Below are 26,872 nucleotides of genomic sequence, written 5' to 3' on the forward strand. Positions count from 1 at the left end.
ACGATTTTCATGCATAAAAAATTACGTTGTTACAATCTATCAAACCTTTTGAAGGAGCCTAGTTCAAACACAATTTTTGGGTGCAAAAATGGCTTTTCCATGTCTTGTACGGACTTAAAATAGTAGGTCTATGAGACACAGACACTGTTAATGATTTAGTTGTAAATACGGTAATAGTAAATTAATCAAAAATCGAATCGGGAATCACAAATTTCTAGAAACACGTTTAATTTATCGCATAGGATATCTGACTGTACCATAAATTTTCCTTGCCAACCCCTAAAGAAAAATGTAATCAACCTGGAATTACAATAGTTATGGGCCGCTCTCAAAGGCAACAGCGGATTGGGCGCGCGCAAACCAACATCCTTCTCGTACGTGATCACGCATCTGGGCCATACAATAATCGCTCCATATCGCAGCTTCTGGATTGATCGACTCGCTTAATTTTTTTAAGACGTTGAATTTCAGCTCGTGACAGTCTTTGTCTGGCTCAGCCCGTCTGTCGAGTAGAAACTCCAAGAAACCTATTATTTATTAATTAACGAATTATTAAATTAAGCTAAAGAAAAAAAAAATCCATTCATTATATTACCTGGCTGTTGACTCATGAGCTTTTGAGCCCAAATTTGAGGAACAAGTTGCAGAAGTATGCGCAGAGCAGAAAACCTTAAATCTTTGAATGGTTGTTTCGTAACGTTCATAACCAACTGGATTGGCTTGGAATCAAGCTGATGAAACCAACGTTCGACGATTTTTTGTAATTCCTCGTCAGTCGTCTATAAATTCAATAATAGAAATGAAAAGCTAATAATAAAGACCAAGAATACATTTGCATACTTCGGTTGAAGGGATGTGTATCAACTCCGCAAAGGAATCAAGTGCTTTCAGACGGACGTCATTGTAAGCATGGGTGAATAATGCTCCAATAGTCTTGATTGCACTATCGAGTTTAGAACCTAGGCAAGAGTAACGTTAAATTAGTAATGGGTTTAAATAAGAGAATGGTAGACGTCTAGTTTCATACCTTGTTGATTCAGAGCGAACTTGCCATCGCGTTCAGTAGCAATAAAGGAAAGAGTTTCAATAGCAATCATCCTCATTGAAACGTCGGAGTCGTCGATCAAGTTAAACATCGTATTTGTAAAGTTCGGATATCTGGCCAATACATCCGGTTGAAAATGAGCCAGCGCACCGAAAAATTTCATCAGCCCGGGAACGAGCAGTGAGGCAAGAGGATCTGCTGTAGCCTCGTCCAAATTACCGGCGAGCTTCTGAATGATTCCTTGTCGCTCGAGATAGTCCCGACCATGTTGGCAAGACGCTAGAGTCGTAATAAGTTCTAATGCGTTCAGCTGGACAAGAATGTCTCCAATTAAAACTTCTGCCAGAAGGGAACTGATGAGCTCTTTCTCTTCGCAAAATGTCAAGTTTTCTTGGGACGCGCAACAGTAGGTGATTAGAATATCGTAGATTCTGTAGCGGACAACATCATTTCTGCGGCTGACAATACGCATTTCTTCAACGATTGGAGGAGACACCAACACACTTGCAGCACTGCGTTGGCGTGCAAGAGACATAAACACTTTACTGGCTTTACCAGCAATCGATGAATCATCACTCCCAACTGCTTGTAAACAGGATTGCAAAAGTTCCATCTTAGTTGAAAGTTGTTCACAGGCTTGCTCATCATCAGCTGCCATTTGTAGCTTGATCAAGAAAGATAGAGAGCATTAAATCATGAAATTGATTTTTTAAATCAATGATATAGTATACCTCTTGAAATATCAATTCCTTTACACGATTTTCTGAATGAGCTAGTCCTTCTAAGAACAGATCTTCATACTTACTCAAGGCATGCCCAACAGGAATGGTGCCTAGAATGCGCTTAAGAATTTCACATGTTAAATCAATTTGATCCCTGGAGTAAAGGGAAGAGATTCAATAAGGCAATGGTTAAGTGTGAGGAAAAGTAAATCATTGCATCGTTTTGGAATAAAAATTATCTTGCCTATTTGAAGTAGCAAGACATTTGTATATTCTGTCAATGTCGATTTTCGGGGTATAGTCCTTAAGTTCGCTTAGAGAGACAGATGCCAAGAGAATTCGTAACGATTCAAGAGTTTTCATACAATTGCTACCCAGCGACAGGCCAGCTAACAGCTTGGTCATTTCATCCAACGGAGATGCCATCTTGAGGCAACTTAATCTTCAACAAAGTAAAAGTACAATGAACTGGACAAAACTAAATAATGAGTTGATGTTTTGCTTCAATAGACGAAGTTCTTGAAACAAAATTTAACAAAACGACCACATCAAACGTTGCAGAAGACAACGAATGAATGGATACTATTGACAGACTCAATTCGTCTGCTATATTATGCCGGGAGCGGGAGTCAATCAGTCAACTGGGATTTTTTAAATACGTGCCGTTACAATGAAAGCTTTTCTGGAAAGATAGAGATCCCACAGTTCTGTTAGCTGGTTGTAATATTTTTTATTTCCGTAGCCTACGGTGAACGTACGTGCGTGTGCGGCCGTTTTCGGGAATTCATCTAACGTATTATAAAATTGCCATTGTTGTAGTGCATTTATTGTTCAAGCTCTTCATTAAAGAAACCAGTTTTAAAGGAAAATTCTGGTTGAGGTTGTGATCCATATCCCATTATCCTTATTATATATAATGCTCATAAGTTTGTAATAAGTTGTAAAAAAAAAAACAAAAAAAAAATGTATATAATCCCTTTTATCTTTTTGGCTTTGATAAGGTTATTAACTGGCATCTTTGAATGAAAGCAAGAAAACGATAAGGTCTTAAACGGCTTCAGTATTTCATCCCGAATACAACTGCGTACATACGCTCGATCAAATCAACTCTCTCTGTGAGGCCAAATTAAATACAACCAAGGTAATAAAACAAATAGTTCTTGCAGGAACGTTTGCTTTCATAATTCAATATTTACTTCATTCCGTTCCTTTGTATACATAGCAGTATTTACTAAACAAACGATCATGACCAGTTCATTTTTGGGGTCCCGACTGGTATTGTCTCATGATTGGATAGTAGAGCCCGTCAAGAAAACTACAACAGTTTTAACCAAATGGATTTTATTTCGTGGAGAAAAAGTATTTCGGCTATGCATAAAGGACACTACGAAAACTAAGAATCCAATCTTGATATTCTTAGCTGTTAACCTGAACAAACTTGGGTTGAGAGTTCATGAAGTTAGATACAGTAAAGAAAGTCTAGAATCCAGTCTAATGAAAAGTTATTATAATCGTGAAAGTTTGCTGGAATTGTTTAAAGCCGATCTCACCGAGATGCCAGCTGAAAAGTGCACATTTTCCTTCTCGATTTGCATAGTAGGAAGCGACTCCGCTTATTCTTACCATTTATCCGACCGCTTGACCAAAGAACAATTTTGGGACGCCTCGTTGAATAGCCAACATCATGTTGATGTTGAATTCGTCGTTAAAGACAAGAAGTTTTCAGCTCACAAAGCCATTCTTGCTGCTCGCAGTCCTGTCTTTGCAGCGGAGTTCACAAAAGAAAAGCCGAAACGAAAGGACGACGATGGCGATGGTCTTCAACAGATTATTTCAATAGACGACGTGGATCCCGAAAGTGTGAAACAGTTCCTTCACTTTCTTTACACAGGAGAACCGGTGAAATCGTCGTTATCTAATGAAGAGCTGCTAAAATTGGCTGAACGTTATAAGGTTATTACTCTGGTCAACTTGTGTCGGGCTGCGTTGAAGAATATTGATGTCCAGCAGATGATGAGCTGTTTGCGTAAAATTAACCCGGATGCGGCAGAAATGCACATGGAAGCAAAGCTTTCAGATTCCGTACACATAAGGTAAAATTACAGATTGTTTACTTTAAAAATTCACCTAACATATTATTTTGAGCATTAAATCTGACAACAGGCCGGATAAAGAGACGGAAATTTTCCATGATGATGCAACGTCCGTTTTCCATTTCCCCTGGGGATTTAACCATATTTCACGAGCAATGAGACCGAATGAAATCAAATATCAAAACGAAAACTTATTTGCTCTTCATGTTTCCGGGACCGAATTGTCGAATCCAAACCGTATAGAGCATCCATGGATTCATTTAATCTGCTCAGATCATCGCAATTTCGGTTTAAAGTGGCGAAAGTATTTTGTTCCATTGATTATGATCGGACATGGATGGAAATGAAACCAACAAGAGCAGATGTTATGGAACTGATTCTCTTCGCGGCGAAAGGGAGTGGATCGCTAGAATATAATTATAGAGGTAGATATTCTTCTTGCTTCTATCTTTATTTTCGTATCGAAATGACTAGCAGTGTAGAAAACTATCATTACGAAATGATGGACACTTCGTGGACGACTCAGCTTTGGAAGGCTGCCTTGGACCAACAACTAACGGATGTTGAAATAATTGTCGGACCCATTAAACTGGAAGCACACCGAGTAATTCTCTCCGCTCGTAGTCCCGTATTGAGTGTCTTGTTAGACAGCAACGATCAAGCAAAATCTTCTATGGTTATCGAAGAAAATATGGATATTGATGTTGTGAAGCACTTTTTGAAGTTTTTGTACACCGGTTGTTTGGAGATTTCCGCCACTAACAAGCAGCTTCTTGAACTTGCAAAAATGTACCAAGTGGAGACATTGATGAAAATTTGCCAAGTCGCCAACTGCATTTCCCCGGATGTCACTTCTAAACTCGATGCAAGCAAGGTAGACGCCCCCGACAAACCCTCTGTTACTTTTCAAATGAATCTTGAAGTCGTGGAGCACTTTTTGACATATCTAAGCACGGGTTCTTGGAATTCAAGCGTCATCAATATCAGACAGATAACTGCGTTGGCCGAAATGTACGAATTGGGAACCTTAAAAAGAATTTGCGAACTCAACAGAAATGTTCCTTTGGATATCGATGAAGTTGCCACCTTCCTCCTTACCACTTTATAATTTTAAAATTTAAGACATTTGCTACTTCAAATTTGTAATGGTTGAATATGTTTTTTAATGTTGAAGTTGAACTAACACAGAGCCAAACATGTAGGCCTACTTGCTTCTTCTTGGAAAACAATACATTTCTTGGAAAAATCAATGTTACCAAACTTGACTTAAGGCAACAGTGACAAGCGTATTGAAAACTCAAATAATCAAAAAGAATTTTATTTAAAACACAAGATTCTATGGGTCGCGATGTACAACCAAATATAACATTGTTGTAGTTGACTTGCCGACTTATCGATGTTGTTTTCTTCATAACTTCCGATCAGAAACGATGGACGATAATGCCCTCAAGCGGATAAGGTTCATCAAGATTAGTGGAAGACGGAAAATCTTCCTCGTCGCGGGAGTTTGCCGTCAGCACTTGATAGGGCAGATTCGATTGACTGGTATTCAGGGAGTCTCCTTAAATCACCGAGAGCGGCCACTGAAGGCTTGGTTTTCAGCATTCGACTAGCGACTCTCTGAATATCTTCAGCTGTAATAGAACGGATTTTATCAATGAACTCTTCCGTTCGCTTCCGCTTGCCAGTAGCCAGAACTTGTCGAGCAATGTCTTCAAAAACTACAGGACGACTCTCAAGGTTCATCAAAAGCATTGATTGCAATTGTTTTTTGGCCCGCTGTGAAATTCACAAAAATTTATTATACGACTGAAACTAAAATTGCTATTTTAAAATTTAACTTACCGATAATTCCGAATGCTCGATAATTCCAGCCATTGCAACTAATTCGCGAGTGATAACATCTACCAATTCTCTCAGTTGTGATGGGTGGGACGAAGCATGAATGCAGAAAACGCCAGAATCAGCATACGCATGATTGTAAGCAGTGGCATTATGCATCCAGTGATATCTAAGGCAATTTTAAACTTTTCAAAGGTCCCATATTAGATTAGCAAATAATTCAATTGTACCTGTTTAAAGCATTTGTATAAAGACGAGTGTACATTCCCTTGCCGGGACCACCAGCAGAGAACGATCCACCACCTCCCATCATCATACTGAGAACACAAAGAGCAACAAAGTCGTCGTGTTGATGGGAACCACTCTCGACTCCGAGGACGATGTGAGCTAATTCCGGCATGGGATTTGGACCTAGACTGACGTCGGACAAATCCTTCTCCACCTATATTCGCGTAAACGTATTATAATTTGTATACATGAAATAACGAGGAGAAAGTTTAATATACCTTGACCATTCCACCGGTATATTGAGCTAATGAACGATCAATCTCTCTACGGCCGGGGATAACTAGAGAGCTATCTTGCACCCAAATTGGTTTCTTTTCAACAAAATACCTAAAAGAACGCATTTCAATTAATCGACAGTATCTTTAATAAACAAAATCGGTAATACTTTTGAGCGCATTCGACCAAAGCCTCGTGCTCGACTCCTACACCAGCAAGAACCATTCTCGACGGGTCGTAATGACTGTTGAGAAACGTGTAAATTATCGATTGATCAATCGTGGTCACATTTTCCTGGGGGCAAACTTTCGGCAAGCCAAGCGTATTATCCCTGTAAGCAGCCTATGTAAATTAGAAGGAAAGCACGTTAGGAAGATAAAACAGGGCGAGAGAGGTGTGTTGGTCTAACCGCATGAATCATTTCCAAAAGTAGAGGTTCTTGTTCAGGACGGATTTCCATATTTTCTAATTCAAACGAAATCACCAGACGTGCATCGTCGATCTAATTAAATTAATAAAAGAAAACATTAACGAAAAACTTCAGATTGCACAAGTGAATTCAGCTGACCTCTTGCGGAGTTAATTTTGGTCGTAAAATAACTTCACCCAGTACTTTAATGGCAGTATCTAGAGCTGATGTTTCAATTGAGGCAGCATAAATAAAGGTATCCCTATTCAAATTAAAGCTGTGAAATGCTTGAATAATTATAGATGAAAAAGAGCCTACCTGGATGATTGACAATCACAAATACCACCATGCTTTTCCAAAACTTGCATGATTTTGTCACGATCTCCATATTCTTGAGTGGCCTGAAAAGTTTTGAAGAAGTGAATTAAAATAATTGCATCAATTGAAAAATAATTATTTGTACCCCAAAAGCCAACTTCTCCAAGAAATGTGAAACCCCACTGGGATATGCAACTTCATATCTTGATCCTGAATCAATTACAACTGTACAACAAAATTTGTTGATATCAAATTATTTCATTCAACAAGGATTTATATCTAAAATCAACTGTACCTCCAACGGTTGAAAACTTTCCATATCTGTTTTCTGATGCAACTCGAAGACCATTTTCCAAAACGGTTATTTTGGTTTCATGATTACTGGATCCAACAGTAGCAAAAATTGGTTTGGGGAGTCCAGGCAATGGTTGTGAAAGAGGGGTTGATTTGGCAGCTGAAGAAATATCGGAGCTCACACTTGTCGCAAACAATCGGTGGAATCGTTTAAAAGGCTGGCAACCTCTATAAGATAACGTCATTAAATCATTCATATAAAAAAATCAAAAAGAGAAATACTAACCGTGATTGTAGTGACCGTAAGACCATCATTTAGTCAGCTGTCGTAATCGCAATGTCTTAAAGATATTCTCAACTAAGCGAATTTGTTTTCAACAAGCTTATTGAACTATGAAGTAGGCCTAATTATCAGAATCTCTTTTAAATGACATGTGAGCAATTTCGTCTGCTAGGGACCGGTAAGCCACCTATGATCCAACATGAAAACTACTTGATGCAAAACACAATAGGAAAAAAATTCTCTTTGTTTACGATCAAGACTTGCGTCTCGTCAAAATTTCATGTCACAGACTGTGTATTAGACATGTCACATTCGCAGGTGTCGAAGCCTCTCGTTAAAACTTAATTTCGTCTCTTCATTAGTTATACATTCCTACTGCGTTCTTTCGTATTAAGCGGGAGTTTCTAGATAACAGCTTTGTATTCCTTTGAGGAGAAAGTTTAAAAATAAAAATATGATAACAAACGATGCATTGACAAATGATGACTATGCCGGTCTACATGGTCAAGACGTCAATAATCGGTTGAATGACGAAATGACCTGAAGGGCGGAAACGCCCATAGTGTACGTCAGGTTCTTTCCCAAATGTCGAAAAACATTCTTACATTTCCTAGTGTTCATACAAGGGGGGAGAGCGATCAGCAGGTCAAAGATGGAGAAAGAAATGAGAAGCGAGTGCCGTGGAGATGAAACGGCAATGGCGGTGATAAATCGGGGACGCCAAGAGGATTCGAACGAGCCGTCATTCGTTACCCTTTTTTTTCTGTCCAAAACGTAGGGTGCGGTAGCGGAGTGGGGGGGGGGGGGACTCATGTGAACGGGATTGCAAGGCAATCAGCCCATGACGTCATGTCGCCGTCCTCGGGCAACGACGCTCGCAACAGAAACGCTGGCTCTTTTCGACTTGTGTCTTTTCTGAACATTTCCACCACCCGCCTCCCAACTCTCCCAACTCGTCCCTCCATGATTTTTTCTTTCTTTTTTTATCTACTCGACTCTCTCCTTCTTTTTATGTTGTTGTCACGTTCGCCGACCCTTTTTTACCAATACCAAACAACACATTAAACGGGCCCGATTTCGCTGACTTAACAAACGTTGAAAGGGTCAGTGTCTCAACGACACCACTGCCAGAGTCCCCTGGCGGATGGACTACGTCAGCAAAGAAACCAGCAAGCACAATTCTTTTGTATTGTGAAATCCAAGTTTCAAGATTCCCAAGAATAAACTGAAACTCGTTTTCTTGTTCGACGAACTGGGGCACAAGTTTTATATATACGTCAGAAGAGTTTCGGCATCTTTGAATAGTAACGTCATCATCACGTCTAAGATTGTTCGAGAATCTGCCCAATGTCTATAATTATCATTTGATTGCATCTGGATGGGCAACGAGCGTGTCGCATTAGCATATCGAGGCTGAGACAAATCCGTTGATTGTTTTCAACCGTTTGCCGCTAGATGGCGTCGTCTGCCAGCCCGGACGCATTTCCCCCCTCCACTGGGTTGGAAGCTGGCGGGCATTCGTCTTGTCTAGCGAGCCTGATGATGGATGGCGCCGTTATAATATCGGGGGACAGAAAACAACGAGGAGCCGACTAGTGCGGTGGCGAAAAGAACCGTCCTCGTCTCGGCTATTAAAAGTGTCGGAAAACTTTTGAGTATTTGCGCGTCCGAAATTAGACAGACAGCTGGATGGACGGCCCCGAGATCTGCTGACACACATTTATTGCATTCATCTGTGATTTGATTGTTGTATTTATCGGTGATTATCATTCATCTAGAAACTGGTCATCATCATCACCATCATAGGAACGGCGTTATTCATTTATTCGGTTTTTTCCTGGTTATGAAGTGCAGTGTCAGCCTCCGAGGCCAGTCAGTTTCGATTTAGCTGTCCAAGTGTGTGCTCATCTTGTTCTTCGTTCGTGTGTGTGTGTGTGTTGTGTTATGCGCGCGCTCAGCACACAAAGAAATATCTCGAATAACTCGGCCATTGTCGGATATCTTTGAAACAGGTGAGTGATGACTATCTAGTCTATGCCCGAACAACAAACATGGCCGATCATTTTTTTATCCTGTTGTTTTTCTCCCGTCGAAGCAATCAGAGACCAGTAAAAGAAAACTTAAAGTGGCAGACATTTTGTGTGTGTAAGGCTCTTGTCGTGCTTCGGTGGCGTACAGACGCTAGCTCTCCCCACCTCACCACCACCACCCCGCACTCAGCCCACCCGCTAAAAAGCCATGGCCCCCCTTCTCTCTCTCTCTTTCTCTCTCACTCTTTTTTGGTGCACATCACATACAATTGGCCGAGCGCCTTCGCTCTCTGATCGAGCAGGAGGGGCGAGCGTTCTCTTTCCCCTCCACACACACACACACACGCACAACGGTTTCTCCTCGGTCGCTTGGCAAAGGCCCCCGTTCTTTTTTATTCTTTCCAATAGATTTTTCACCGTCATGGCGGAGGCCGCAGCAGCAGACGACGGCGACGACTCTCTAGGCCCCCCCCACCACCACCAGTCACACGGATAATCTCGGATAATCAATTGGCTGAATTAAGAGAGAAAAAAGTCAATCAACGGTCCACGTGGTCTGCGACCTTGACATTGGCCCACATTTTTATAACCCCCCCACACACTACCACCGTAAATGTCGACTAGCATCGAGCCTGAGCGTTAGGCAAGGTCAACTCTATAATCCCCGAGTTTGATTATCGGCCATTTTTTCCTTGTTTTTTCTTTTTCTTGGTATGCCGAGAGCGACCAGCAGTAAACGTCACGTGACCATCTGCCGCTTTAGCACCCGCATCCATTTACCAACAACGGGCAGCTGTCGATCCTGCGCTGTTGACATTCCATCCAGAATGAAATAAAAATTCACGCGATTGGATAACTCGATACGAAAAACATGGCGACCCGCTTATCATGCGGGTGTGTATGGAGACAGTTTAGAAAAAAGGGTGGAGTCTAGTCAAAAGTTCATTCATCAGTTTTTCTTGTAGTGGAATTAGATTATTCATGCCAGTCGCAATGCATATTTGATCCAGAGGTGTGTGCGTACACTAATGCATTTGTGTCCACGTATGCGTGATGGACAATATGATTGCGCTTAGAGCACGACTTTGGAGAGGTTGCTAAGCAGCCGCCACCATCAACACACGAGACAGACACACACACACAGACCTGGGAAAATAAAATAAAAACTTTTTTTCTTTTTTTTCTTTTTTCACTCCCCAATTGTGTAATGTGGAAATCGATCCGGTCCTGCGCGCGTCCATGTACGCACTACAACATATATCTGGTCCGTCTGGGTCCCTAAGGGCTTGTCCAGCACACAGGTTAGATTCATTGGGTCCCATCTTCGCTTGTTGAATTTTCTCTTCAAAACGAACAAACAACGAAACCCACCGAAAAAATCTGCCTAGCCACCACAGTAAAAAACAGGATGTTGAATAAGACACACACACAACAAAAATGTGTTTCCATTCTTTTCTGATTCCGGCCCAAAAGAGAGAGAGAGAGACCTTGGGGATTGGAACAGCTCCGGGCGATCTGTGTGCTTGGTTATATATTTTATAATACATCTATTTTTCTCTCTCTCTCTCTCTCGGTTGTTGTGCGCTGCTGCTGCTGCTACCATTTCTATGTTTCTTCTTCTCACAGAGTGTGAGAGAGCTCACGAATCTGGCGAAGAAGAAGAAGAACGAAGAAGAAGAAAAATAAGTAAAGGGACGTGAGCGGAACATCTCCGGGACAAAGAGAGAGAGAGAGCGCGCGCGCACACACACACGCACGCAGGGCCTCACTAAAAATGACGCGCTCACTACGCGTCGCGATGACACCGAGAATGTCAGACGAGGGCATCAGCCCTTTTAGAACTCTTTTCAAAAAAACATTTTTTGTATTTTTATTTTTTCCCTATTTTTAGAAGATAAAATGCTCTTTTATTTCTAACTTTGGCGTTGATTATGCAAGAAGGACAGGTGTTGCGACTAATTCGATCAAAAAAACAACATTGAGAGTGTGACTTGCTCAAATCCAATCCGCTTTTCTATTTCGGTACGAAAAGTGATATTGATTGTCACTCGGGTGCGGATTGCAATCCAATGAGTCCGAGGTATATTCTTCAATAGTTTGTGTATGTGTGTGTGTGTGTGTAAAGAAAAGGAAGGGGGGACCGAAGTAGAGAAGAGAGTCGGAGCTGTCGGGATGATTTGAAGAGTCACGAGTTTGGTTCGATCCGGTCGTAGAACCGCTACCAAACCGGTTTTCTTTCTACACTGCGCTCCTCCCACTCGGCACTCTCTTTATTTCCTTTGTGTGTGTTTCCAAAGCTAGAGAAAGAAGAAGAAGAAGTTTCAGAGAGGCTAGCTCTTTTTTTCCACCACCACCACCCTCTTTCTTTCAATGTTACTTGTCACGATTCCCAAGATCCTACACACACACTCTCATCATTAGACTTTTCAGTCGCCATTTCTCTACACTCTGCACGTCGGTTGAAAATCGAAAAAAAAGAGATTTGCCGAATTATTTATTTTAGCAACAAGTGAATCGCGATGACGGAATTGATTTGCAACTTGGTTGAAATCTTCTTTTCAAACTGTCCGTCTCTCCCCTACTCAACTGGAAGTAGACAAAGAGAAATCCGAGACGGATGAAAACAGGCCCCCACCATTTTCTTCTTCCTTCCAAGTCTGTCGCTCCCCTCCGCCATAAAGCGCTCCCCCCCTCTCTCTCTCTCCCTGGCCGTCCTTTTTATATATTTCGCCTGGATATATGGATCCGCCCGTTTCCATCCGAAAAACTTGCGAGCCAACGATCGACCGGTTCCGAATAAAAAAAGGGAAAGAAGATAGCGCAGGGGGTGGCTTTTGTCTCCAATCGACGCCCGATTGACCTCTTTCGTATGGGGGGAAGAATCTTCTTCTTATTTCTCTTCATGAGAGCCGGCCCAGACACACAGCTCTCGGGAGGGGGCGTATGGAAAGACCCCAGAGTTTTTATACTATTTGAAAATATAACATAAAAGGTTTCTCTAAACCATGATGATGGAGAGTTTTTTTTTTCGCCCTGCGGAAGAGAAGAAGAAGAGGCTGGCGGCGTTTAAACGTTTTTCTTCTATTTCTTCGAATTGTTGTCGGCGTCTCACTGACCTCTAAGCAGCTACCATCGCCAAAAAAATTGCGACATGTTCCTCCCCACCGCCGACGTTTTTCATTTTGTTCTGCAGTGGCAGAAAACTCTCGGTAGAGGAGGTTGCTGATCTTTTTTCTCGCCCAATTCCAGGTCGTTTGATTTTTTTTCTCTTTTTTTCCCTACCGTTTCTCGATTATTAAAAGGTAGAGACCTCTAACGGCAGAGTCGTTGGCTTGCGGCGTCTCCAGAAAGAAAGAAGAAGAACTGAGAAAAGGAAAAAATATATAAGAGAAACGTAGATATAGTAGAGAGAATTGGTCACGGCGCATGGAACCTTTTTTTTCTTCTTTTCTACCCTTCGTCTTCGGCTCATCACGCCGGGCCTTTTTCTCTTTCTAGTTTTCCCATGTATTTTTAGTCGACATACTCACGCATACACACACACAAAGACAACACTCGAGAAGAAAGAAAAAACAACTGGCCAATCCGAGTTCATTGCTCTACTTTGTGAGACGGACAGAACAAACGAAAAACAATCGGCCTCATTTGTTTTTCTTGGGTTTCTGACATGCCAGAATGATGATGATGACCGCCAATTTCTCTCGCTGAATATTTATCCCAGAAATGAATTTGAATTTGATGGGTTGACGTTTGTTTTTGTTTGTCAGGTTGAATCGACAATGGATTCGGCCTCGGATCGGGAGGCAAAGGCGAGCAACGGAGGTGGCGAGAGTCACAGAGGCACGCCGAATCATCATGGAAGCTCATCGTCCGCCATGAGTGTCCAGCAGGCCCAGCAAGCTCAAGCCCAAGCTGCAGCTATGAACGCCCTCGGACTCCTCGATCCTTCAGCCCTCTTTGGTACGTACTAGTTACATAATTTTTTCTTAAAATTCTCTTCTATTATCTCGATCACAAATCAAGCAAGAAATAAAAAAAAGGCATTCGCTTCCTTGTTTCGTGACAGTCCCGAAAAAAAAACATAAAACAAAAAAACCAGACCTGTCCCTATGGGAAAAACCAGCCCATTTCTGTTTTGTCTTGTTTTTTCTTTCTTTTTTTTTTCTTCTTCCCGCGGCCGTCGTAACTCCATTGTTTCCGTCAGATGAACTTGAATAACTCTCTCAACAACTTACAAAGTAAAAGCGCATTAAACTGGTTTTCCAGACTAAACTGCCATCTTGTGGCTGTTTTCCCACCACCTTTTATTTGTTGTTTTGTTTTATTGGTTTTTTCTCTCACATTGGAGGCATGAAATAAACTAATCATAAGTGAATAACAGTTATGTACTTGGTAAATGTAACGACGTTAATAATAATCATAATAATAATGTAATATATAACATTCTATTGTATAGCGCATTCGTTGTTTGCTGCCGGAATTCCGGCTAGTTACAACCCAATGGCTCCGATGTCCGGCTACGGTCTACTGGGTCAAGGCGGCCCGTCACCTTTCGCCCCTCCCTCGTCCAGCAATCAAGCCAGTAAACACGCGGGACGCAAGACGTCAAGACGAGAGACGTTTTGTGGGAGGAACAATTTTCGGAAGAATTTAACGATCGATCCTTTGCTTCTTTTCCCCCCAACTCAGACGCAGCAGCTCAGGCCGCCTGGTGGCAGGTAGCTTCACAAATGGATTACTTGGCCCGGTTGCAGCACGCTGCCGCATCCGCTTCCGCTGGTTCTTCGTCCGGTCGTGGCGGCGGTGGCGCTTCGTCCTCTTCCGCCGCCGCCGCCGCTTCTTCCTCAACATTCCACGGGATCCCCGGATTTAGCGGCCTCTCGGCGGCCGACAGCATGCTGGCCAGCTACACGATGGCCATGAACGCGGCGGCACATTCCGGAAACGTTGGCGGCAAATCGGCGAAAAGCTCGTCGTCGTCGTCGCGCAACAGTTCCAATCCCATCGTGCGGGATTCACTCAGCACGCAGCCTATTCCTTCCGCCTCGACAGCCTCGCCCTATCAGCCGGCCAATACCTCGACTCCGTCAAGTGGCAAATCTCGTCCACCCGCCGGAACTGAACTCAAATTCATGACCCCCGAATCGGCCGCTCAGACTGCCACCCCTACCACTAGCAGTTCCGGAAACAACCGCAAGAGCAGTTCCAGCAGCAAAAATCGACGGAGGGCCAACACCTCCAACAATCTGGAGCCGGCCTCCGTCTCGGTCCACACTTCCGGATCGGCCACGACACCCAGTTCCAGTTTGTCGTCTCTCTCTTCCATGGCCATGTCGTATCCTTTCTTCGGCAATCCGCTCGCCTCCCTGGCCATGCCACCAGCCATGGCCGCAGCCGTCCAGTCGGTTCAATCAGCCCAGTCGACTTCTTCTTCTTCACCCGCCAACGAGGACAAGAAACGATCCGGCAAGAAATCAGCAGTAAGTCCAGTCATTTCAAATATCTGCCATGATTCACCACCACTCACCCAATTCTCCTTTATTTGTTTCTTCCTTCCCCCAGGATCGACATTCGATGGATTCGGCAGCCGTTCAACTGCTTCGTTTACCGGCCACGACCAGCAGCTCCGTCACGGTGACGACAACCAGCAGCCTCAACAACAACACCATCAACAACGGGACAAAAGCTCGAAGCCAAACCGTCAACGGCAAACCCTTGGCGCTGGATGTCAGCTCGCTGATTGGGAAGCCCAGCACATCACAGTCGACGACCTCGTCGGAAGAGGCGCCACTGAATCTCTCGATGAAAGCCAAAGAGGAGCCGTCGCATCAGCCGACCTCGTCGTCGTCTTCGTCGGCCACTTTATCTTCATCCACGTCCAGCTCTAGGCTGGGCCGCGGTGTGTCCATGCCCAAGAAGAACACTGTTGCTTCTTTGCTGGCCCAGAGTCGCAACCAGCGCAGCACCAGCCCTGGCGCCGGAAGTGGAGGTTACAACAGCAGCAGTGCGCCCACAGTCTCGGCTCCGCAGGCTCACGCGGCCAGCAATGTCGGATCGAGCCAGGCTTCCGCCGCCGAAATGAAAGCCATGAAAGATAATTTGGTAAGTTGGAATTAATAGAGTTGTCATAAAACGGAATGGAAATGAATAAACATTTTTGAAATTTTGTGTACAGGCGCTGTACACGGCCATGCAAGAGCTGAGCAACGCCAAATTATCCAGCGCCTACCTCAATGGAATCAAAGACAGCTTGAATTCCGGCGGCCAAGCGGGCGGTAGCGACGCCAATCACGCCATCCAGGATCTGCTGCGGGCAGCCAGTCTCTTGGGCGGATTCGGTTTCGGTGGCAATCCACTTTCAGGCCTGCCTCAATCTGCTAGCGCCCAGCCTTCCGGCAACAGCAAATCCTCCAGCAGCACTCCTAATAAATCTTCAGCTGCTGACGGCGCTAGTAGCAAGACGGAAGCCAATCCGGCATCCAAGATGAACGAGCAGTCGAGAAGCAAAAGTACACCGACGCCGGAAAACGGCCAGGCCAGGACCAGCGAGTCCCATCGAGGCAACGGAAAGTCAACCACTCACGACGACACTCCAGCTAGTGACGATTCCGGTGAGTTGAAATTTTATTTTCCAATTTAGTTAAATTATTCATTGAGAATATTATTAACGTTGAACATGAATAATTGATGCGGAGCAGATAGTATGGATGAAGATGACTCGATGATCGACAGCGACGACGGATGGGCTGGAACGGGCGAAGGTGGAGACGGCGAGTCGAGAAAGCGGAATGCGGATGGCGGTGAAGGTAGCGACGACAGGCCGTCGAAGCGTCGGCGATTTGTCTCTGACGAATCGGCATTGCGAGTCCCGCTGAATCACGGCTGGAAACGTGAGACCCTGATTCGTGCCATCGGCAAGTCGGGCGTTCGCGGCGAAGTGACTTATTACTCGCCCTCTGGTCGCCGCTTCCGTCAATATCCGGATGTGGTTCGATACCTGGAAAGGCAGGGCATTGGAACCATCACGCGGGACAATTTCAGTTTCAGCACGCGCTGCATCGTCGGCGAATTCATCCAGCCGCTGGGCGAATCTCCCAACGCCAGAGGAATCCGACTGGGCGAGCCGGAAGTGCGACATTTAGTCGACCAGATCCGCATCGCTCGTGGATGGAAGCCGCGCAGCCGTCGGATGACGGAAGAGGAGAAGGAGGCCATCACTCGACAGCGCGAAGCCCAGCGAGTGGCCCAGCGGATGGAAGCGCAAGAGATGGCCCGGCAGGCGCAGGAAGCCAAACTCCAGCAGAGAATGGAGCGGGAACGGGCCCTCCAGGAAGCCAAAGAGGCCCGCCGCCAGATGCGCGAGCAGGAAAAGCTGGAACGACAAGAGGCCCAGCGCAAGGAGCGAGAACTGCGCACCCAGCAGCTGATGGAAGCCCGTAAGAAGCGCCAGGAAGAGCTGGATCGGCTGCGAGAAGAGGAGCAGCAGCGTAAAATCCAGGAGCTCAACAAGCAGCGTGAACTCTTCTACACGGCCGAGCTGGAACGCGAAAGGAAGCGGCAGCACACGGCCGTCGTCAAAGCGCTGGAAGCCCGGAAGCGCTACGAGGATCGCGAGCGTCGACGCGAGGAATTGAAAGCCGAGAAACGTGCGGAACGCGAGAAGAAGATGGAAGAACGTCGACGCGAGCTGGAATCGTGGCGCGACCAGCGTAGCCCCACCGAAGACACATCCTTGATGGATCACAAGCCTTTACCGGACATTCCTCGCATCACCAACCTCAAGCTGGCCGGACAGGTATATCAACTCGATTCATCTTAATGTCCCCCAATCCCAATCCCTTCAACCCCCAAAACTAATCCATCACGGTTGATTGATTCAGGCCCTGGCTGACATCCTGATGCTCTACGAGTTCCTGCACACGTTCGGCGAAACGCTGGGCTTTGACATGGAGAGTCTGCCGTCGCTGGACAGTCTCCAGAGAGCCCTGCTCTACGACAGCGAAGCCGAGGAGGAGCTGCTCTCGGTCATGACGCACTTGCTGGTATGCTCCATCGAAGATCCGGGCATTCCGCACCCCAACCGGCACACGACCCTTTTGGGACAGACGCTGAAACAGGCCGACATTACGACGACCAACGTCAGCGAGATATTGCGCATCTACTTGCAAGCCAACGGATTGGGTGACATGAAAATGCCGGCCGCCGACAAGATCACGTCCAGCCCTCTGAAGCTGGCCGCCGGTGAATACCCCGACACGGAGGCCTTCCTCATGTCCGAGTGGCTTAAACGCAAGCCTTTCCTCTCACTCAATCCCACCCAAAAGGCCGCCATTTTGGGATTTATGGTCAACGAATTACTCCAGAACAAGGCCGTCATTGGTCAAATCGAAGGTGCCATCGAGGGTCAGAACACGGCCAGAAGGTACGACATTTATTATTTTCCAAAGTTAATTACTTTCAAGTTTACAATTTGATTTTGTGAATGATTAAACAGAGATCGCTGGATCGTGGACACGAAAATCAAGAAGCTCAAAACGCTTCATTCTAAAAAGCATCGAACGTCACTCATCAGTTCATCCATCAATTTCTCATCCACGGCGGCCAACAAAGCGGACCCGATGGATGATTCGACAAATCACGACGAAACCAACCATTCGGCCAGCGGAAGCAAGAAAAAAGATGAAATCACCGAAACCGAAGAACATCCGGAAGAGGCGGATGAAGACAGTGGGGGTGAAGCTGATGACAATGCAGATCAAGGCGATGAGGTAAAAAATATTTCACCGTTGAATGAATAATGGACAACCAAAAACTTAAAAATCCTTCATTAATTAACAGGATGAAGATGGAAATCTTCCTGTGGAGGAGTTGAAACGGAAGATTGAACGTTTAGGCCGGCAAAGTGCCCAAATGTTGACTCAGTTAGCCTTGTCCGATTTGCAATTGCGAGCGCTCAATATGGGCCAGGATCGCTTCCGGCGACGTTTGTGGATTTTGCCGCACGCTGGTGGCGTCTACCTCGAAGCTTTAGAGTCCGGAGAAGCCAACGCCGGACCACTGGGTACTTGGGACGGCAAACCCGCCCCTCCGATCGGCCCTCAGCGCAACGACGACGAGCTGGAAGACGAGCCCATGCAGGAAGTGCCACCAGTCAAAAGCGAACCGATCTCTGATGAGCCTAAACCGACTCTACCCGTGCCGAAAATCGAACCAGAAGATAAAGAAACTCCTAGTCTTCAGGAACCAATGGAAGTGGACCAACCGGCCGTCAAAACGGAATTGGTCGAAGAAGCAACGACGGCCGGCGATGTCAAGAGTGAAGAAAACACGACCGCCGGAATGATACCAGTCACAGCCGAGGTCGTTCTGAAGAAGGAAGAAGGGGCACAGGAAGCTCTTCCGGCTCTGTGGTTCAGCCTCTTCCCCCGCACTCCATGCGATCGCCATTCATCCGCCAACCAGGGCAAGGATCGTTTCGGCTCGGACGAAGACGAAGGTGAAGGTCGTATGTCAAAGAAAGAAGAAGCTGCCAAGGAAGAAGCTGAAAAAATTATCATGCAACCCATTCCGGAAGGTTTGTCACATCCATTTTGTTTTTACTTTTTTATGATTATTACACAAAGAACCCGTCACTAAAATGACGCCATAAATTTAAACTTTTTGCAGAAATGACCCGCGGCTGGTGGCGGATCGTCGATCCGGAACAAGTCAAAACTTACGTCGAATCGCTACATCCTCGAGGCGTTCGCGAGAAGGAGCTCAACCGGATGTTGACACGTTTTATGGACTTTGCTCGCGAATCGTGTTTGAAGGTAATCCATTTTAATTCGAGTCCCTTTTCCTCACTGTTTCTTTTTTGATTGCTTCGTTCAACCCCCCGTCCCGTCTCGCCCCATTTTTTAAGAAAGAAATAAGTTAAGTAAAGATGGTAGCCACTTGGGTACAACGTTTGTTTTGTTTCTTTCATTCTCTTTCTCATTGTCTGTTCTTCGTCCGTCAGCATACGGAAAAGGACCATCACGGCCATGTAAGTTTTGGTTTTCATCTCCGCCGTTTTGCGTTTGCACGAGTGCACCTTGTTTTTAATGGCTGCGTCTTGTCCCTAATGGCTTCAACTTCTGACACTAGAAATCATTAAGAAAACATTTGAAAGTTGTCGGGTTTCGCATTTTAAACTTTTGAACGTTGTTTCGTCATCTAGGGCAATCCCAAAGATTTGCTGCTGAAGGAACTGCGCAACGCCGACGAGGTCAAACTGGTGGGCGGAGCCGCTTTACCGGATGCCGAAGGTTCGTGGTCGAGAGAAACGTCTCTGCGGGGTGACATTCTCCTGCTGGAACAGATCGAAGCCCTGGAAGATCGCGTGGCGTCGGCCAGCATGCAAGTCAAAGGCTGGAAATTGCCCGCCCGGGCCACTTCTGAAATGAACTTGAAATTCCGCACGCCCGGAGACACGTCGTCTGATGATGACGATGACGAAGACGAAAGAGTTAACCCCATACAGCTGGCCAAAGAAAGGCTGTTGAGCGTCGAACTGGCCATCGAACGTCGTTACCTGAAAGCTCCTCTCGGTCAGAGCAAAGGCGATCTGGTTCAGAGCGTCCTGTCCGGCTCTTGCCCGTCCAGTGAGCCGCCCAAAGCCCTGCTGACATGGCGAGAGGCCGTCAAACGCTGCGAAACGGCCGCCCAGGTCTCCATGTGCTTTTACGTTCTGGAAACCTCCGTGGCCTGGGACAAATCGATCATGAAGGCCAGCTGCCAATTCTGCCACAGTGGCGATAAAGAGGACCAACTGTTGTTATGCGACGGATGTGACAAAGGCTATCACACCTACTGCTTCCGGCCACCCATGGATAACATCCCAGATGGCGACTGGTTCTGTTACGAGTGCCGGAATAAAGCTACCGGCCAGCGCAACTGCATCGTCTGTGGTAAACCCGGAAACAAGACTATCAGCGTCCTCTGTGACCAGTGCCCTAAAGCGTATCACATCGAATGCCTCCAGCCTCCGCTCGCCAAGGTACGAAAAATGATTTGATTGCAATCAGGAATTCTTTTATTCTAATGCTTTAAACGTGATGATTTTACAGGTTCCTCGAGGCAAATGGCTCTGCGTTCTCTGCCATTCTAAATCGCCGGCCAAGAAGAAGGCGGCCAGCAAGAAAGCGGCCAACCGAGAGCCGAGGATCAGCGAATCCGAGTCAACCTCGGCAGCTAATTCGGCCAAAGAAATTAAAGAAGCGGCCGACAAGAACGCGCATTCCAACGACAGCGAAGCGCCTGCCGCCGCTGTCGTTGCCGGCCCTGGTCCGAGCACTCCGGTCGCCACTCCGTCGCCGCGCCGATCCTCCTCCGCTGTGGCTCTAAAGCGTAGCCTCAACCAGGCCATCGCCAAGGAGAAGGATCTTGCGCCGTGCAGGTATAAAGGTTAACCCCTTTTTATTTAGTTTTCAAAATCATCCTCATCCCTTCCGACCTCCCCACCACCCTCAAACAACAATTCAATTATTTGACTCTTATTGACAAAGGCAACGAGTCGTTTCATTCCTGTAATTCGATTGACTTTTGGTTCGATTTCCAGGGAGATCCTCGACCAGTTAGAAGCTCACGATGAAGCCTGGCCTTTCCTTTTGCCTGTCAATACCAAACAATTTCCCACCTACAAGAAAATCATCCGCTCACCTATGGATCTGAGCACCATCCGCAAGAAACTCAACGACGGCATGTGAGTATCTTCATTCGGCAAAGTTTAATCATTTTTCATACCATTTAGTTAATTCAATTTTCTATTACCTGCGTAGATACAAGACAAGGGACGATTTTTGTGCCGACTTGCAACTGATGTTTGTCAATTGTGTTACATTCAACGAGGACGACTCTCCTGTCGGCAAGGCCGGCCACAGCATGAAGACGTTTTTTGATTCTCGCTGGGCCGAACTGATCGCCCACTAAAGACGTTCGACTCTCGTAGCTGCCTTGCCACAACTCACTATCGTCTCTCTTTTTCTGTCTATCTCTCTATCTCTTTATACTTAAAAGCCACAAAACATTAAAAAAAAAAAGAAGCATGTAGTTTGTATTTAAAAAACATTTGCCCACCAAGTGAGCATCGCCCGCCGTAATTTATTTGTCCCATCACTCAAGAGATAACCAGAAAACAAAACAACATGAGTAGTATTATATTAATCAACTGTGAATCAAAAACGACCTGCTAACAAGTGGAACTTTGAATTGATTGATCACCCTTGACATTCTTGTGTTTTCGCTTCTTTTTCGTAAACGAGATTATGTGCAACATGTGTAATTGCCGCCTCATTTGATTGTTTGGTTGTTTTGTTTTTTTTTTCCTACTCCCGCAATCCATATTTGATGGATTCACTTAAAAGCCGGGCCGCGTAATTGAAGAGATTTATCCTGCCGCTGATTGAAAAAAAAAAAAGAAAACAAAAAGAAGAAAAAAAAATGACAAATCGAGCAGGGCTCGCTTATCAATGTCTGGGTTGTTTTTTTTTTTGTGTGTGTGTGTGCGTGTGTGTACATATGTTCAGTGAAATGACAAAAAAATTCGAAATGTGGCAAAAATTGGAGTTGAATCACGCAGTGCGGCTGCAATGATGTAATGACGATGTGTGTGTACATAGCCAAACGCGAGTTATAACCCTACCCCCCTTAATTTCGTGTATTTATTATTATGCACTCCTTATTTTGATAATTTCTCATTGGATTCCGCCCGACAATATTTGGCTATTCAAAACAAAAAGGATGAACGAAAAACAAATTTAACACTCGGGAGGCAACATTCGTATCCTGGCCACACTCACACCCTTTTGGCAATTACGTTTCTTATATATATACATATATATAGGGAATGGAAAAAAAAAACCCCAATTCGTTTCATTTCTTTCGCCCTATTTCTTTTTCAAGCCTCTTCCCGCCTATTATTGAGCGTGGTTGTGCTGTGCATGTCACTTGTAAGAGAAAAAACGGCACAAATTCGTTGGTTGCAACGTTAAAATAAATAAAATGAATATCACGTACATTTATGGATTCGACTTCTTTTATTTTATTTTTTTTTCTTTTTGTTTGAAACGAAAAAAAAGGTGTGGGGTTCAATATGTTTGGATTTAAGCCGTGTCCATGCTTTCTTCGCCAACTGGACGCACGACAGTGGATTCGATTTCGATGGGGATGACCCGAGTTGAGAGGGTAGCCGTGCACCCGCGAGGATAACGGTACGAGCCTTGGCGTTCACCTTTAACGTTGGCCACTTCAAACGGTCGAATCATCTCGGCTTTCTCGCGAGTAATGATACACAAGTCGACGTGACTGCCAGACATCAAATCGTTGAAGATACCACCGCAAATGGCGTTCCTCATCAGCATTTTGGCTTCAGCCAATTCCATGTCGGGCTTCCAACCCGATTCCAAGAAAGCCATAGCGGCCAACGAACCGGAACCCATGGCTACGAAAGGCAAAGAGTCAGTCGAACCGTGTGGGTAAATGCAGCAGACATGGGGTCCTGAACTGTCAATGCCTCCGAGAACCAAAGCAGCTCCAATGTGTCCCTGTATACAAATTAAATAGTACTCTTTCACTTCATACAACTAAAATCACAATACCTGGTAACGGAAAAGCATCTGCTTGAGCAAGCGATTGGCTGTTGCAACCTTAACCTGGCGTCCAGTGTTCAGACGATGGAGTTCTAACTGGGAAGACATCTGCAAAGTAGTCATCTCCAGATCAGCTGCAGTTCCAGCACCAGCGCAACTAATAGTAAAATTATTTCATTATTACTTTTGTTGACCTGTTAAGTAAGCCTGTTATGATTTAACACAAATACACATACTAAATGTTGGGTGCCATGTAGTGAAGTTTGAAGCAGTTTTTGTCTGCAACAATATTTCCCTCTGTGGCCCTTGTGTCGGCACCAAGAATGACTCCATCCTTGAAAATAAAACCAGCAATGGTTGTTCCTGTTTTGACAGCTTTGGGTGCTGGAAAGCCTTGGTTGGACATGAAATTGTTTCTGGATCGGGAAACAGTTGTAATTGTGACATTTTAGGTTTCATACAAATTTATAACGATTGAGTAAAACGTACCTTTGACAATTTTCAAAAGAAAATCCTCCTTTCGGAATATTTACCACCTTTGTAGACGCCATGACGATATGTTCGAAAAATTGATGCTTCTTGCTTCGGCAACAGAAGTCGGCTCACTCAAAATTGTCGACTGGTTCACAAATGTGAGAATCATCACAGTGTTGTCTATTCTGGAAATTTGGTTTTACGCGACTTACTGGTTAATTTATTCGCAAATCGTAATTCATTTGTAAAGGAAATAATTTGTGATCGCGAATAATCTCAAAATTAATTTTTAGACTTGAAAAGAAGTTTGCAAACGAGCCGTGGAGGGCTATTAGCGCTAATAAGCATACCGTACGCATACGTAATTACGTACGTAACATTTTAGTTGGAAATATATACTGGATTATGCTGACATGTGGCGTGTATTTTGATGAACGAGATTTGAAAATTCGAAAAGAGGAAATGCGAAAACGAAAGGAGAATTTTTACTTTTCATCTCTTCTTAAACACGTTGGATTTGAACACCAACGCTATTCAATATGGGGTGGCCCATATCCTTCATAGTTTAATTACGACACCGACTTTCGTATTAAAAACTTTATGGTCAATTACTCAATTGTTATCTAATCTAATAAATTCCTATTCAAATAGCAACGTCGAGTAGATAAAGACTGACAAATCAACAAAAATATTCCACAAAGTTATACGCTCTACGGCCTCTACCACCAAAATGAACGTCAACACTCACCAATATTTGAAGACAACTAGTGGAGGTAAGATAAACTAATCATATTTAAATTAACTTTGTATTTGGTAAGACACTTATGTCTGATTATCCTCTTGTTCGTGAGCAAAAAGGACAATGTGCTCAAGTAGAAGGAAAATCGAGTGTACACGTCGAATGGGCAACCGTAAGTGACGGTTGGGCCGATTTAAGAAGCAATTATTCATTAGCCGGGAATTACGAAGGAGTTTACGAAGGTATCGGACCTTCAAGAGAAGATGAAGGGCAAGAATATGAGATAGAAGAAGATTCCGAAGACACAATAGAAATTGAAGATACAGAAGAAACGGAACCAGCCATACCGGAAAACCAGGAACAGGAAAGTGAAGAAAAAGAATCCGAAGAGATTTCTGAAGAACAAGAACGTCAGAATGAAGATTAGTGATTCTTGTTAAAGTGCCGATATCTCGCGAATTAAAATCGCAACTTAATAATTGCTTGGGATTATAATCGTCCCGTCGTGTAGCGTAGCCCCTTAGTTAAAGCACTGAAATACAAGGTATGAAAAATTCAAGTACAACTGCCAACTGGTGGATCATGAAATCTTTCTGGAAAAATATTAGCTATGCCATAATAATTATTAAATTCTCGTCAACAGGTATTACTGTAAACATATAATGAACTGGCCAGTTTGCGCTGTGATTTACATTTTTCTTTTTGCCTTAATCAATTAATCCTTGATATGTTTTTACGACATATAGCCATACGGAACAACAATAAGTCGAGCAATAAGTATTTTAATATGAGGACAACGACGACCATCGAGGCAAAGTGTTTTTGTTTTTTTTCTCAGTTGAACTTCTTTGCCCCCAAAAAAAAAAAAATTATAAGACATACTAATACATGTTCCATTTAATGTCAAAAGAATGAAGTTGAATTGATAAGTTCAGTGATATATTTAAGAAGGGACTTCACCATCATCACGCGCTCTTTCCTAGCCTCCGAATTAAACATTTATGTAATTCTACTAAAAAAATTTGCACGTCCAAGCTCCAATGGGGTTGGTGTAGTTGTTTATGTCTAATTAAGTACCCTTCATGCACCGCCCTGCATATATAATGCACACACAGCACCCGCTTCTAATAAAATCGTCGATTCTCAGTCACTTGGAACTTTTACATACTTTTACGTTTCATACCTCTTCATAGTTAACAGTAAATAGAGAAATTAGTGAATTTAAAAATTTGTATTGATGACTAAGAGAGAACTCATTCAACTGGTTTGATGGTAATGTATCTGGAACCTATGTAGGCAACCAAAATAGTACCAGCAACAAAAATCACCACAAACATGTAAAAGCTTTCTTCATCAAAAAGATCATTGAAAGCTGGAACTTGAGAGTAGAGGTTTTCAATCATCTTCATAGAGCCAGGATCCCTTCCTGGGAACTTTCGTTCATTCATTTTCTAGTTGGTTTAGATTTTCCTCCTGCTTTTCCTCCTGCCTTTCCTGCTGCACCCGCAGCAATTTTACCAGCTATTTTCCCTACTTCTTCTTCCTTTGGAAGTAAAGGTACCACAATTTTGTTAAACTGTTGAAGGACTTCAAGGGTATTAAGATTTTCTGTTTTGAACAAAAGATTCTTGCCTATATCTGAGAAAATACATTAGCAAGTTTTCACTGATGTGTTATAAATAAACACTATTTACCAAGTGTGACTGATATTGTTGGTTCACAGTTATCTGCTATTTCTGTCTTGACGATGCAACGAGGATTGGTGTTCACAACTTTTGCTGAAGAGAGAAGGAACATGCAATCTCTAAAACAGAAAAGTAAAAAAATACAAATATACATTTTCTGGTGATGTAGTCAACTTTAGTAAATACAGTACCTTATGGTCTTTACGTTTGGTCGGAAAGGATCAAATTTGAATACTACTTGCTTTACAGGTTTCAAACTAACACTTTTCAGTTGCTTTCCAATAGCTGAATAAATCCCAGCAGATCTAGTGAATCCTCCAGAAAATGGAATAGACATGGCAGATCAAGAAAGAAAATAGTTTACTAGAGTGAAATTCTCAGAGCATGCGTAATGGGAAGTGATCAACAGAAGAAGCAGACGAAAACACACAAGTAGCGTCGACTGCTTCGTTGTGCCGTGCCGTTGTGCGTCAAGTCATTCACGTGTCAGTGTCACCCTCTTACTAGTCTACTAGGTAATATTATTGTTTAAAATGTAGTCAGTTATAATTAATATATTGAATTTGCTTGTAGGATGGCAGCTATTACACAATTTAACTGTGATCCACAATTCTGTCCACGTTGCGGTGCCATATTACCTATCTTGGGAACCGCGGGTGGAGTCATGTGTATTGTTTGCAAGTTCGAGATAGATATCCAAGTCATGGAAGAAGTTCGAGTGGATTACAATATTGATTTCAATAAAAGAAGTGACTACATTGAAGAACAACAGTTGAAGTCTGCCCAGAGCAAAACTGATGGCCCACTTGTAGAGCGCAAGTGCA

At 44.0% G+C, this 26,872-nt stretch overlaps 8 protein-coding genes across 11 annotated transcripts; 4 read left to right on the forward strand and 4 right to left on the reverse strand.

Moving 5' to 3' along the window:
* Positions 1-206: 206 nt before the first annotated feature.
* On the reverse strand, positions 207-10,918 carry LOC124330197 (26S proteasome non-ATPase regulatory subunit 5-like). Its single transcript, XM_046788694.1, has 7 exons — positions 10,908-10,918; positions 2,012-2,268; positions 1,777-1,921; positions 1,028-1,709; positions 841-959; positions 596-779; positions 207-527 (listed from the first exon to the last, which is right to left on the reverse strand). Exons 2-7 carry the CDS (start codon positions 2,191-2,193, stop codon positions 316-318), a joined length of 1,524 nt encoding a protein of 507 aa, XP_046644650.1. The 5' UTR covers positions 2,194-2,268; positions 10,908-10,918; the 3' UTR covers positions 207-315.
* Positions 2,752-4,506, forward strand: LOC124330213. Of its 2 annotated transcripts, none has more exons than XM_046788695.1 (3): positions 2,752-2,908; positions 2,990-3,860; positions 3,931-4,506. In XM_046788695.1, the coding sequence occupies exons 2-3, from the start codon at positions 3,013-3,015 to the stop codon at positions 4,205-4,207; spliced, it is 1,125 nt and encodes a 374-aa protein (XP_046644651.1). In that variant the 5' UTR covers positions 2,752-2,908; positions 2,990-3,012; the 3' UTR covers positions 4,208-4,506. The 2 variants fall into 2 exon arrangements, with proteins under 2 accessions (XP_046644651.1, XP_046644652.1); XM_046788696.1 differs by having other exon boundaries at positions 2,993-3,860.
* On the forward strand, positions 4,327-4,968 carry LOC124339908 (speckle-type POZ protein B-like). Its single transcript, XM_046792918.1, has one exon. The coding sequence runs from the start codon at positions 4,327-4,329 to the stop codon at positions 4,966-4,968; it is 642 nt and encodes a 213-aa protein (XP_046648874.1).
* On the reverse strand, positions 5,163-7,669 carry LOC124330181 (mitochondrial-processing peptidase subunit alpha-like). Its single transcript, XM_046788693.1, has 11 exons — positions 7,514-7,669; positions 7,229-7,455; positions 7,079-7,158; positions 6,934-7,016; positions 6,775-6,877; positions 6,616-6,708; positions 6,376-6,548; positions 6,209-6,317; positions 5,933-6,144; positions 5,706-5,871; positions 5,163-5,639 (listed from the first exon to the last, which is right to left on the reverse strand). Exons 1-11 carry the CDS (start codon positions 7,540-7,542, stop codon positions 5,331-5,333), a joined length of 1,584 nt encoding a protein of 527 aa, XP_046644649.1. The 5' UTR covers positions 7,543-7,669; the 3' UTR covers positions 5,163-5,330.
* Positions 9,082-21,855, forward strand: LOC124330145 (bromodomain adjacent to zinc finger domain protein 2B-like). 3 transcript variants are annotated; one of them, XM_046788690.1, is made up of 16 exons: positions 9,082-9,522; positions 13,308-13,500; positions 13,997-14,122; positions 14,230-15,020; positions 15,103-15,642; positions 15,716-16,151; positions 16,239-17,335; positions 17,421-17,962; positions 18,035-18,308; positions 18,379-19,114; positions 19,207-19,352; positions 19,541-19,567; positions 19,742-20,560; positions 20,631-20,959; positions 21,122-21,265; positions 21,342-21,855. In XM_046788690.1, exons 2-16 carry the CDS (start codon positions 13,320-13,322, stop codon positions 21,490-21,492), a joined length of 6,339 nt encoding a protein of 2,112 aa, XP_046644646.1. In that variant the 5' UTR covers positions 9,082-9,522; positions 13,308-13,319; the 3' UTR covers positions 21,493-21,855. The 3 variants fall into 3 exon arrangements, with proteins under 3 accessions (XP_046644646.1, XP_046644647.1, XP_046644648.1); XM_046788691.1 differs by lacking the exon at positions 19,541-19,567; XM_046788692.1 differs by lacking the exon at positions 21,342-21,855 and having other exon boundaries at positions 20,631-20,967; positions 21,122-21,195.
* Positions 21,856-22,579: 724 nt separating this feature from the next.
* On the reverse strand, positions 22,580-23,796 carry LOC124330239 (proteasome subunit beta type-7-like). The gene is made up of 4 exons (XM_046788697.1): positions 23,640-23,796; positions 23,387-23,566; positions 23,160-23,307; positions 22,580-23,105 (listed from the first exon to the last, which is right to left on the reverse strand). Exons 1-4 carry the CDS (start codon positions 23,699-23,701, stop codon positions 22,665-22,667), a joined length of 831 nt encoding a protein of 276 aa, XP_046644653.1. The 5' UTR covers positions 23,702-23,796; the 3' UTR covers positions 22,580-22,664.
* Positions 23,797-24,010: 214 nt separating this feature from the next.
* On the forward strand, positions 24,011-24,922 carry LOC124315303 (YTH domain-containing protein 1-like). The gene is made up of 3 exons (XM_046780929.1): positions 24,011-24,210; positions 24,276-24,397; positions 24,483-24,922. The coding sequence occupies exons 2-3, from the start codon at positions 24,355-24,357 to the stop codon at positions 24,788-24,790; spliced, it is 351 nt and encodes a 116-aa protein (XP_046636885.1). The 5' UTR covers positions 24,011-24,210; positions 24,276-24,354; the 3' UTR covers positions 24,791-24,922.
* A 657-nt stretch (positions 24,923-25,579) lies between these two features.
* Positions 25,580-26,498, reverse strand: LOC124326063 (39S ribosomal protein L53, mitochondrial-like). Its single transcript, XM_046784673.1, has 3 exons — positions 26,240-26,498; positions 26,058-26,167; positions 25,580-26,001 (listed from the first exon to the last, which is right to left on the reverse strand). Exons 1-3 carry the CDS (start codon positions 26,383-26,385, stop codon positions 25,808-25,810), a joined length of 450 nt encoding a protein of 149 aa, XP_046640629.1. The 5' UTR covers positions 26,386-26,498; the 3' UTR covers positions 25,580-25,807.
* Positions 26,499-26,872: the final 374 nt, after the last annotated feature.

The sequence above is a fragment of the Daphnia pulicaria genome, chromosome 1 (genome assembly GCF_021234035.1).
Source record: "Daphnia pulicaria isolate SC F1-1A chromosome 1, SC_F0-13Bv2, whole genome shotgun sequence".
In the NCBI taxonomy this organism is placed as follows: Eukaryota; Metazoa; Arthropoda; class Branchiopoda; order Diplostraca; family Daphniidae; genus Daphnia; species Daphnia pulicaria.

What these genes read in the sequence shown, in the direction of transcription:
- LOC124330197 (XM_046788694.1), bottom strand. Translation starts at nt 2,193, where the DNA reads ATGGCATCTCCGTTGGATGAAATGACCAAGCTGTTAGCTGGCCTGTCG. An exon ending in GTTCGCTCTGAATCAACAAG is followed by an intron (nt 960 to 1,027) that starts GTATGAAACTAG and finishes ACTCTTGCCTAG; the next exon opens with GTTCTAAACTCGATAGTGCA. An exon ending in TACACATCCCTTCAACCGAA is followed by an intron (nt 780 to 840) that starts GTATGCAAATGT and finishes TTGAATTTATAG; the next exon opens with ACGACTGACGAGGAATTACA.
- LOC124330213 (XM_046788695.1), top strand. Translation starts at nt 3,013, where the DNA reads ATGACCAGTTCATTTTTGGGGTCCCGACTGGTATTGTCTCATGATTGG. An exon ending in TCAGATTCCGTACACATAAG is followed by an intron (nt 3,861 to 3,930) that starts GTAAAATTACAG and finishes ATCTGACAACAG; the next exon opens with GCCGGATAAAGAGACGGAAA.
- LOC124339908 (XM_046792918.1), top strand. Translation starts at nt 4,327, where the DNA reads ATGACTAGCAGTGTAGAAAACTATCATTACGAAATGATGGACACTTCG.
- LOC124330181 (XM_046788693.1), bottom strand. Translation starts at nt 7,542, where the DNA reads ATGATGGTCTTACGGTCACTACAATCACG. An exon ending in AAAGTTTTCAACCGTTGGAG is followed by an intron (nt 7,159 to 7,228) that starts GTACAGTTGATT and finishes TTTGTTGTACAG; the next exon opens with TTGTAATTGATTCAGGATCA. An exon ending in TTTTGGAAATGATTCATGCG is followed by an intron (nt 6,549 to 6,615) that starts GTTAGACCAACA and finishes TAATTTACATAG; the next exon opens with GCTGCTTACAGGGATAATAC.
- LOC124330145 (XM_046788690.1), top strand. Translation starts at nt 13,320, where the DNA reads ATGGATTCGGCCTCGGATCGGGAGGCAAAGGCGAGCAACGGAGGTGGC. An exon ending in GGTCAGAACACGGCCAGAAG is followed by an intron (nt 17,963 to 18,034) that starts GTACGACATTTA and finishes ATGATTAAACAG; the next exon opens with AGATCGCTGGATCGTGGACA. An exon ending in TCCAGCCTCCGCTCGCCAAG is followed by an intron (nt 20,561 to 20,630) that starts GTACGAAAAATG and finishes ATGATTTTACAG; the next exon opens with GTTCCTCGAGGCAAATGGCT.
- LOC124330239 (XM_046788697.1), bottom strand. Translation starts at nt 23,701, where the DNA reads ATGGCGTCTACAAAGGTGGTAAATATTCCGAAAGGAGGATTTTCTTTT. An exon ending in TCTTTTGAAAATTGTCAAAG is followed by an intron (nt 23,567 to 23,639) that starts GTACGTTTTACT and finishes TTCCCGATCCAG; the next exon opens with AAACAATTTCATGTCCAACC. An exon ending in TACATGGCACCCAACATTTA is followed by an intron (nt 23,308 to 23,386) that starts GTATGTGTATTT and finishes TTTTACTATTAG; the next exon opens with TTGCGCTGGTGCTGGAACTG.
- LOC124315303 (XM_046780929.1), top strand. Translation starts at nt 24,355, where the DNA reads ATGAACGTCAACACTCACCAATATTTGAAGACAACTAGTGGAG. An exon ending in TTTGAAGACAACTAGTGGAG is followed by an intron (nt 24,398 to 24,482) that starts GTAAGATAAACT and finishes GTGAGCAAAAAG; the next exon opens with GACAATGTGCTCAAGTAGAA.
- LOC124326063 (XM_046784673.1), bottom strand. Translation starts at nt 26,385, where the DNA reads ATGTCTATTCCATTTTCTGGAGGATTCACTAGATCTGCTGGGATTTAT. An exon ending in CCAAACGTAAAGACCATAAG is followed by an intron (nt 26,168 to 26,239) that starts GTACTGTATTTA and finishes TTTCTGTTTTAG; the next exon opens with AGATTGCATGTTCCTTCTCT. An exon ending in AACAATATCAGTCACACTTG is followed by an intron (nt 26,002 to 26,057) that starts GTAAATAGTGTT and finishes GTATTTTCTCAG; the next exon opens with ATATAGGCAAGAATCTTTTG.